A 10,764-nucleotide genomic window follows, 5' to 3' on the forward strand; every position below is an offset into this window, starting at 1 on the left:
GTAAAGTTACAAAAGATCGCGCGGGATAAGTAAACATGATGATTTCAAGGCTTTTATTGCCCCGTGTGGTGATTGAAATGACATGAAAAAGTGGTGAAAGAGGATGGGGGAAACTCCATGCTATAGAGGGAGTCAAGGGATGATCATGATCATTCTATTGATCATCAATGATGGAAATTCAAAACTAGGAGCTAACGACCACTTTTCTTCGCAGGGAGGAATTAAATGGTGCCGCAATAAAATAAAGAAATTTTCTACATTCATCTTCGCAAAGCATTCAAGTGATCAGAGAGAATTTGTAGAGTGATAAGAGGGTGAATACAACTATTTCAAAGTCATCCAATCACAAGGAGCAAACTAGTAAGTGCAATTCAATCTTTTTCTCTGTGTGTTTTTAGTTGAAGAACCCATAGGAATTGCAAGTATTTTCACAGCCCTAGGTTTTGTTTTTTTCTCTCTACAAGTTTAGTCATGGCCTCCCCAATTGGGAAAGCCTCTATACCTATTACTGAGAAAGACCAGGAAGCTAAACTTAGTTCTAGTGACCCAAAAATTACCCCGACTATTCCTATAAGTATGGTTTCCCCGTTGCAAGAGCTGCAAGATACATCCACTGTTGAATCAAACCCTAAGCCCAACCCTAAAGAAACACCTACCCAAACTAAGGAGGGTGAGGCTAGTGCTCCTCCAAAGCAAGAGAAAAGGAAGAGGGGTTTGAGGAAGGTGATAAATGAGGCGTCGAAGGGATCAGAGGAGGAAACACCAAAGAAAAAGGATGAGAAGAAGAAGAACCCTCCCAAAAAGAAGGCAAAGTCTACCTCCATTGCAGAGGAAAACCTTGCCCCAAATGCAAGAAAGTTGACTCCCAAGAAGAGAAAATCAAATAAAGATAGTGAGGCAAAGGCTCTAGTGACTGAGAAGGAGGAAGTTGCAGAGAATCCAACTGAGGTGGCAGAGAAGGTAGAAGAAATACCGAAGAGAAAGGAGGTGAAGAAGAAGACCCCTCCCAAAAGGAAGGCTGAGTCTACCTCCATTGTAGAAGAATCCCCATAGTTCCATGAAGAAATGGTTGCCTTAGCTGAGCCTCCCAAAATAGCTACTAAGGTTGAGAGGGAGACTGTGATAAGATTAGAGGAATTAGACCGAAAGCAAACCAGAGCAACCTGGGTCCTAAGCCAATATTTGTTGGAGTTGTTCTGTACTTCTATCGGTTGAACACTTCAAATTGGTTCTCCCTCACACTTAGTCTCTTCTATATCTCCTTGATGAGAACTTGACTGATCTGCTCTCACATGTAGCAGCAATACACTCTCCTTCAGTAGCCCCCTTCAAGGATTTTGGCTTCCTTATTTATCACCTGATTTTCCCACCAAAAGCTAAGTCAAATCTTAGGTGGTTAGGGTTTCCTCATCAACATCAAGGCAAACCAAATCCAATTAGATCTTATCAAATTTGATCTCCTAGACAACTATCTAGACATCACCATCATTAATGTGCCTTCAAAAACATGTTTTCTATGATTAGCAAACACAGATAGTCAATCGGTGAGACACAAGATCAATCACCATTAATGGTTCATAGATTTCATCATAAATCTCATCTTGCACTTGGACATTCTCCATCAATCACCTTAGTTTGACCTTCCTCAAGCCGCACACCTTTGCAACACTCCCCATGATTTATGGGGTCTACCATTAATACCGACCAACTCTGCAACAACCTCGTCAGTGCACACTCCATCTATCATTGCATACAAGTCCACCACCTTGACTCCACGTGGCACCTTTGTCGACCAACTTCTAGCTTGGACCTTTATGTCATTTTAGACAGGATCATCGACCAAACACTCAACCGGTTCTTCTTTTCTTCTGGTTCACTAACCCTATCGGTATCTCACACTTTACTGATTAACCTTCATGTCTACTCTTTGTTGAACTGTTGGTGGAACACCTTAACTGGTTGCTAGACATGTTTATCCATAGCATGCTCATTATCATTAGGTAGAAGCACATCTCTTAGACTCTTTTCTTCCTTACCAGTTCTCATGCTTATGAGTACCCATCCTGATGACACCATGTCATCAACCTTTAGTGGTTTCCATCTAAGACATCTACTTGCCAGTTTTATTCTCTATTTTTAGCTGCTCCACTTTGCCTTCTTCATCATTAGACTAAATATCATCTCAGTCGATTTGTCAAGTTGACAAACTCATCAATTATTTACTCTTCTTTTTCTATTTTGGTGGCATAACATGTCTTCTATCTTGGTCCACTACATATCCTTGATTTCATGCACTTGAGGCATCCCCTTGATTCATTGGTAGATCCGGTGTCAGCCTTCAAACATCTTCCTTTATCTCTTCTTCCTTATCTCACATAACTATGATGCACACTATGCATAATAGAAGATAAGTTCCACTTACTGGTGGTGGTGATTCCTTGTCATCTTCATCCTACAATGCACTCATGTGGCTTGCCTATTTGTGCAACATATCTACAAACAAGCACGTGTGATCTGGTGTGGGAACATTCATTGTCAGTCATCTCTTAATATGGTGACTGCATCTCTATCCAGTGGGAGTCCCGTTATCCTATATCCACACAACATACCAGTGACCTATTCATCTTTCTCCTCCGGCATTGATGTGATTTAGGTAACATTTTTGCTCTTCATCACAAACAACATCCAAGCATCCTTCTCATTGTCAACACTTCACTTACCAGTTGAAATATTCTCCTTACTAGTGATACACTATACTGGTAACTTGTCCATTTCATCCACACAAGTCAAACACTAACTTGTGTACCGATGAATCTAGTGGACATTCCTCTGAATGACATTCTCTTCTTTACCAATGACTGCAACACTTCATTGACATTAGGGACTTCATGTCAACAATACTCTCATACTAGTCATCCTTCTATACCGGTTGACATCAATGACAACACAATGGCAACAAGGAGAGGCATCTCCCTAAAGCCATTGTATTTGGAGAATTTGAAATTGGTTGTGATAACTTGGAAAAGATCCAAGATTTTTTGGTCACAAACTACAAATTCAAGGTGGGAATTGCCAACAATTATGACCCTTAGGGGTATATAGGGGACATAAGGCTAAATAAGTTCAAGGAGAGGAATTATCATCATGAATTATATGAAGTTAAAGATTTTTTGAGGAATGCTTTGCCCAAGGAATCCATCCAGAGAAATAAAAAATGGGATGCACTAAAGAAAATTAAAAGGGAGAGGATGGAAGAAGATAAGAAGTACACAAGGCTACTCAGAATAGATTTCCAATCTAATATTACAAGGATGATTCTCCTTCTCCGATTTGAAAATAAGATCATCAAAGATGAAATCGAAATGAGAGAACAAACAAAAAGGGCAAAAATTTGAAGAGCATCCTACTACAAACATCCCCATATTTTCCAAGAAGGGGGTGGTCATTAGGGAAGAGGTGCAAACTGAGTCTTTGAAGACAAGAACTAAGGGTAAAGGGGCGGTGGTGGGAGAATAGGGAAAAAAATAGAGGGGCAACTAGAGGCTGCAAGGTCAAGCGCCAAGGGTAAAGGATGGGTGGTGGGAGAGATCAGAAGGGTGGAGAAAGGTAAAACCAGGATCTGAGATTTTGTTGATATCCCTAAGACCGATGATCCAAATGTGCCCCCTCCTTCCCCTCTAAAGGATTTTTTCCATGAAGAGACACATGTAGAGAAATTGGATGAAAATGAAAGAGCTCTGGCTAAGGAAGTGGATGATGAAAGGGCAGCTTTTGCAAGGGAATTTATGTCAGATGAAATTTTGTGAATTCCCCGGAGTATGTCTTTTTGGATTAAAGAAAAACTAAGAAATGCAACTCCCGGGAAGAAGTAAATATTAACCCCAATAACATTCAATGCACCCTCAGGAAATCTAGAGAAATGGTGGCCAATAGTGGCATGATTCTAGTTCCTGGATGGGATCACGTGAAACTATTTTTGTTAGACCAAGTTGCTAGTCAAAATGACCCAAGGTATGTGAACGAATATGAAAAATATGGGTCTAGAGTTCATGTAAATATCAAAGCCTTTGTTGTTTAGGCCAGGGGATCAAGAGTAAATAGGCCAATTGTTCCTTTTGGGGTAGAGCAACAGTGGGGAGAAGCAATCCTAGTGACAGCTAGTGATACCACAACAAGAGAGGTTGTTTGTCTGACTTCTCATGCAACACAATTTTCTCTATTGATAGTCAAGGACTTAGAAGTGAAACATAATGCTTTGAGGGATAGTTTGGCCAAGAAGTATCATGATTATAATTTGTTATTCATTAAGAATTATAAACTAAAGGATAAATTGAATAAAATAAAGGTAGGGACCTCGAGAGGAATAAGGCTTGAGGAATTAGAAAGGGATACTAGAGAGCTTCAGGAGGCTAGGGAAGAAGCCTCTAGTACATATCTTAAAATCAGGAGAGATACAATTTTGAATATATCTTACAGAGTCATGGATATATTAGAGGAGGTCCATACTAGTTGTTTCTCCCTAGAAAAAATTGACATTGATTTAGATTCCATTCTTTCATTCTTTTTGCCCATTAAAGTTACTTGGATTCTTAAAGGGAAACAACTAAAGGAGGTTCTCCTGGCTGCTTCACAAAGGAAAGGGAAGCAATCAATAAATGATATATTTGAATCATTCAAATGATTGCAATGATGGGATATCCTTTCAATTTTGACACCCATGAAACACATTAAAGACTTGGTCTCCTGATGTGCAAAATTTGAAAAGGCTATTTTAGGGGTTTTGGAAGCATTGGAATCAAACCTGGACCAGAAGGCCTCATATAGTACAATTTTGGATAGAATCATGGATGTTGAGGGGTTGTACCACAAGATTGTTGTGGAAGTAGTGGGAGTACTAGCACATGCAACTAGGATAGATATGAATAGGCTAGAAAGCCTAAAAAGTTTTGAATAGCCAATTGACAAGATAGAGGGGTGGTACAACAAGTACTATGCTGTCCTCCAACAAGTCTTAGAAGAAGAAGAAGAGGAATAGTCTTTGTTTTTGCCATTTTGTCTTCCTTCCTTGTAGGCCTACTACACTAGATAGTGACTTCTCAAGTAGAAGGGAATGATTGACTAACAAGGAGGGTACCACACTATCAACAAGGACACCTTTTGATGTACTTCCTAGTTAGGGTCTTTTGACATATATGCTCATTGGCTTGAAGCTTGTTTTGCTCCCTTGTGTGATTAAAGGGAATTTAGGGCCTTGAGTACTGTTCTAGAAATTTTAAGATCATATGTACTAAAGAAAGGCTTACAAGTAATAGAATGACATAGTTTTGCAAGAGTATTGCACCAAAATTCTATGAATGTACTTATTTTGACTTGAAGATCAATAAAGTGTTAGCCATTTGGTGAAATTGATTCTGTGTTACATTGATGCCAACACTAGGTGTTTGGATGCTTTACCGACACCCTTATGGTCCTGGTAGGTTGAGTGGTTTCTAGCTAACTTGGATCTAGCATGATCTGGTAGGCTCCATTATAATATGGTGATGGAATTGACTTGTTCATGATACTCATACTCATATTTGGTCAATTGGTTTTGGTTTGGTGATCTTATGCTATCCAGCTTTCTTAGAAGATTGGTTTCTAGTTCCGATGAGGGTTTCACCAGTTGAGATTTTGGTGGAGATCTTTGATGAATTGCATAAGTGGTATTGGTGCAAATTTTGGTGGAGTTTTAGGATGTTGTTGGTGATCATGTTCAAGACTTGGTGGTTAGAGATCATTGCTATAGCATGTGGACCTATCCTGGGTCCCAGTTCATGTAGGTTATGGACCGGCTTTAATGTAACGTGTAGATAGGACCTATTGATGTATTTTCGAGATGTCTTATGTGTTGATATAATTTATTTGGTCTAAGGCTAACATGGTTTGTAATTATGTAATTAGTTTATTGTCTGGTGGCCGACTTGATTGTTTATGGTCGAGGGTTTGTATATATAGATGTAAGATTTAATTGTAGATCATCATGGTTATTGTTAGAGGTCATGGTCAAGGAATGTAATGTGCAAATAATGTAATATCATTCAGGAGAGGAGTTGATCTATCATTGGAGATTGAATTGGGTTTATGTAAGAGGATTTAGTCATATGGTATTGAGCTCAACCAGAACTATACTCAAGCATAGGAGATGCTATCTTTTGTAGTTCAACACTTCTCCAGATTGTAGTATGGATTTATATGTAATCAGTGAGGCTCTTTTTGTATTGAGAAATGCACTCTAGGTTGTTGGCCTTCCTATAAGTGCAGGCCCCTTAATTGTAATTCACATACTTACTATGAAAGTATTATCTAACTGTGGGTAGGCTTCCCACCATGGTTTTTCCCTTTACCAATTTTTCCATGTACAAATCTTGGTGTTATGTGGATGGTATTTATTATGTGATTATTGTTTATGCTTAATTGGTTTATCTGCTATTATTGGTATTAATGTTTTGAGTTTTGGTGTTAAAGTTTAAATTGCTAATGGTTTCGGTAATCTGTGACAACTGATTCACCCCCCTCTCTCATTTGTCTTCCAGTTATTTGAGTTGTCTAACAATTTGTATCAGATATTTGGTCCTCTTTGGAGAAAGCTTAACTGCTTGAGGAACATCCTATGGCAGTTAATAGTTCAAGTTCATCCACTTATTTTGGAGCTATCTTCCAAAGGGATCTTCTGAGGCTTGATGGAACAAATTACACAATATGGAAGATTTGGATGGAGACTCATTTGAGATGTCTTTGAAAGGAGATTTGGGAGATCACACATAATGGTGTCACACCCTATAATCCAGAATCTAGCAATTATCCTCCAACAAACCTAGACAAGGAGCTTGAGAATGATTGTAGAGAAAGAGAAGCCCTCTTGTGAGCACTTTCCGATCAAGAAATAATGGGTTTAACCAACAAATCATCTATAAAGGCTATATGGGATAAGTTGAAGACTCTTAATGAAGGTGAACCTATAGTGAAAATTGCTAAACTTGATGGTTACCGGGTGAGATATGAAAACTTGAAGATTGAAGAAGATGAAAGGATTATTGCATTGATGGAAAGGGTAAATGAGATTGTTATGGGAATTCAATGTTGTGGTGGAACTCTGAGAAAAGATGCAATTGTTTCTAAAGTCCTGAGAGCCCTACCAAAAACTTACAAAATGAAGGCTACTCCTATTAATGAGTTGATAAAAATGGCTAATACATCTGTCAACAAAGATACTTTGGTTGGGAAACTATCTGCTTTGGAGCTTGAAGAATTTGGACCTTCTAGAGTTGTGAAGACTGAACCTGGTTTTCATGAATCTACATCTACAACTGGTAAGAAAGACTGGAAAGCTTTATATGCAAAGGAATTGGAAGATATGAAGAGAAAAGATGATGAGTTTGAGCAACTTGAAGCACTATTTCTTAGAAGAGTACCTAAAGGACTGATAGGAAGTAAGTATGAAGGAAAAACAACTTTTAAATATTTTGTATGTAATAAGATTAGTCATTTTGCATCTAGATGTCCTGAAAGGAATTCAAGATTTGAAGAAACAGTTAGAAGATCATCTAAGTCTAACCCTGGATATCATAATTAGTATAATCACAATAAAAACAGAGACAAATCATGCTACATAGTGGATGAGGAAGACATTATTGTTTCTGATGATTAACTGACAGAAGACTCTACTAGTGGATCTGACAATGGGAAGGAATGGGTTTTCCTGGCTGTCAAGGAAGATGATATGACACTGGAAAATAATTTACCTAAAGAGAAGGCACTTGCTGCTAAAATTGAAGACAAGGATAAATGGGTAATTGATAGTGTTTGTTCACATCATATGACAGGAGATAAAGGGAAGTTTCTATCTTTGCAAGAATTTGATGGTGGTCTAGTAGATTTGGAGATGACAAGGCATGTATGATCAAAGGAAAAGGAACTATATCATTGGATGGTAAGAACAATACTAACAATGTTTATTATGTTAAAGGTTTGAGGCATAATCTTTTGAGTGTAGGACAATTGGTAGATAAGGGATTTTATTTACATTTCAAGGAAGGAAAATGCAAAAGCATTAACAGATCTGGCTTGGAGATTACAATCGGTAGACAAAAGGTAATATATTTTATTTGAACTCCGGTGAGAAGACATGTTTGGTTACACACATTGATGAGAGTTGTCTATGGCATAAAAGGATGTGTCATATGAATTTTGATTGCATTGTGAAGATCAGTTCAACTACGATAGTTAGGGACATACCTAAGATTATGAAGCCCTATAATCCAGTATGTAAAGAATGTCAAATAGGTAAACAAGCCTGAACCTCTTTTAGGAGTATACAAGATAAATCAAATGATGTTCTTGATCTTATTCATACTATTTTGTGTGGCCCTACTAGAGTTAAAAGTTTACAAGGTAATAGATATTTCATGCTAATCATTGATGATTATTCTAGAATGATGTGGGTTACTTTTCTAAAAGAAAAATCTGAAGCATTTGAAAATTTTAAAATCTTTAAGGCTAAAGTGGAAACTGAGACAGGATTGAAGATTAAATGTTTTAGATCAGATCATGGTGGAAAATTCACATACGGTGAGTTTAATAACTTTTGTGACAACCATAGTATAAGAAGAAAATTTTCTGCTCCTAGGACACCTCAGTAGAATGGAGTTGTGGAAAGGAAGAAAAGAACTATCTTGGATGTTACTAGAACAATGATGATGAAAGATAGTCTACCTCATATCTACTAGAGAGAAGCAGTGAGTACAACAGTTTATACATTCAACAGAGTACATATAAAGGAGAAACCGGTAAGACACCTTATGAATTATGGTTTGGCAATACACCTACAGTTAAGTATTTCAAAAATTTTGGTAGTAAATGTTATATCAGGAGAGATGATATCATTGGGAAATTTGATCATAGATGTGATGAAGGCATATTTCTTGCTTATTCTAATGAAATAAAAGCATATAAATGTTATAACAAGAGATTGCAGAGAATTATGGAGAGTTATAATGTCAAAGTAGATGAGCTGATCAAAAGTGAAATAAGAGTTTATGGAGCACCTTTATCGAAATAGAGAGTTGAACCAGTTACTTCAGAAACATCAGAGAATTCTATAGTTACTGAAGAATAGGGAAGAGGAACATAAAGTCAGAAGACTCCTAGGTATGTGAGATTGAATCATTTTGAAGATCCAATCATGGGGATAAGAGAAATGGAATGATGACAAGAAGAAGACTAGAAACTAACGAGGTATGTTTAATTTTAGAAGTTGAACCGATATTAGTAATTGAGGCATGTAAAGATAAATATTGGTTTAAAGCTATGGAAGAAGAGTTAGATCAAATTGAGAAAAATAAAACATGGACCTTGGTTCCCCAGCCTAAAAATAAAAATGTTATTGGAACTAAATGGGTTTTTAGGAATAAATTGAATGAGGATGGTCAAGTTATAAGGAATAAGGCTAGATTTGTTTGTAAAGGATATTCTCAGAAGGAAGGAATTGATTATGGAGAAACTTTTGCACTTGTATCTAGGATTGAAGTTGTAAGATTATTTCTTGCCTATGCTGCTTATAAAAACTACAAAGTTTATCAGATGGATGTTAAATATCCATTTTTGAATGAGGATATTGATGAGGAAGTTTATATTGAGAAACCTAATTGTTTTTCACTATTAGATTATACAAATATGGTTTGTAGGTCAATAAAAGTTTTATATGGTTTCAAACAAGCACCTAGAGCTTAGTATCTAAGGTTGGATAAATATCTTTTGAACCTTGGTTTTACTAAGGGCAGTGCTGACAGCAATTTATATTATAAAATCACTGATGATGATATACTGATTATTGAATTAATTGTTGATGACATTATTTTTGGAGGTGAAGACAAGTTATGCATAAAATTTTCTAAGAATATGGAGGAAGAATTGGAGATGTCTATGATTAGAGAGATGAAATTTTTCCTAGGTTTGTAGATTGCTCAGACTGACAAAGGTATTTTAATCTGTCAAACTAAATATGCTAAGGAATTGTTGAAGAAATTTGGTATGGGAGATTCTAAACCAATAAGTACTCCTATGGTTACAACTAAAAAATTGACAAGAAAAGATGTTTCTGTACCAGTAATCCTACAAGATACAAATCTGTGATTGGAGGTCTACATTATTTGGTTCAGACTAGGCCTAACATTATGAATGTTGTTTGTATTGTTTCAAGATTTCAGAGTGATCCTAGAGAAAATCATAAGATGGCGATGAAAAGGATTTTTCAGATACTTGCAAGGTACATCAGAATATGGCTTGTGGTACCCTAAGGAGGATAACTTTACTTTATGTGCATATACAGATGTTGATTAGGCTAGAGATGTTGATGACTAGAAAAGTACTTTTAGCGGAGCTTTCTTTCTTTGAAAGAAGTTGGTTTCATGGATCAACAGGAAATAGTCATATACTTCTTTATCTACTGCTGAAGCTAAGTATGTTGTTGTTGCTACTAACTATACACGAGTTTTATGGATGAAGCAATTGTTGAAGGATATAAAGGTGGACTGTGATGCACCGGTAGTTATTCACTGTGATAACTCTGCTGCTATTGATATATCAAAGAATCTGGTATTTCATTCTAAAACAAAGCCAATATCTATCAAGTATAACTTTTTGAAGTTGAAGGTGGAAGCAAATGAAGTTAGACTGGTTTATGTGAACACTAAACAGAAGATTGTAGATATTTTCACTAAACCTTTG

The 10,764-nt window shown here is 36.8% G+C and overlaps 1 protein-coding gene across 1 annotated transcript; it reads left to right on the forward strand.

The window, feature by feature from the left end:
* The first annotated feature begins 471 nt into the window (after nt 1-471).
* On the forward strand, nt 472-1,053 carry LOC131862946 (uncharacterized). Its single transcript, XM_059215083.1, has one exon. It carries the CDS (start codon nt 472-474, stop codon nt 1,051-1,053), a length of 582 nt encoding a protein of 193 aa, XP_059071066.1.
* Nucleotides 1,054-10,764: the final 9,711 nt, after the last annotated feature.

Source organism: Cryptomeria japonica, chromosome 2 (assembly GCF_030272615.1).
Source record: "Cryptomeria japonica chromosome 2, Sugi_1.0, whole genome shotgun sequence".
Taxonomy (NCBI): Eukaryota; Viridiplantae; Streptophyta; class Pinopsida; order Cupressales; family Cupressaceae; genus Cryptomeria; species Cryptomeria japonica.

Excerpts from the sequence above, each read along its gene's own strand:
- LOC131862946 (XM_059215083.1), top strand. The coding sequence starts at position 472 with ATGGCCTCCCCAATTGGGAAAGCCTCTATACCTATTACTGAGAAAGAC.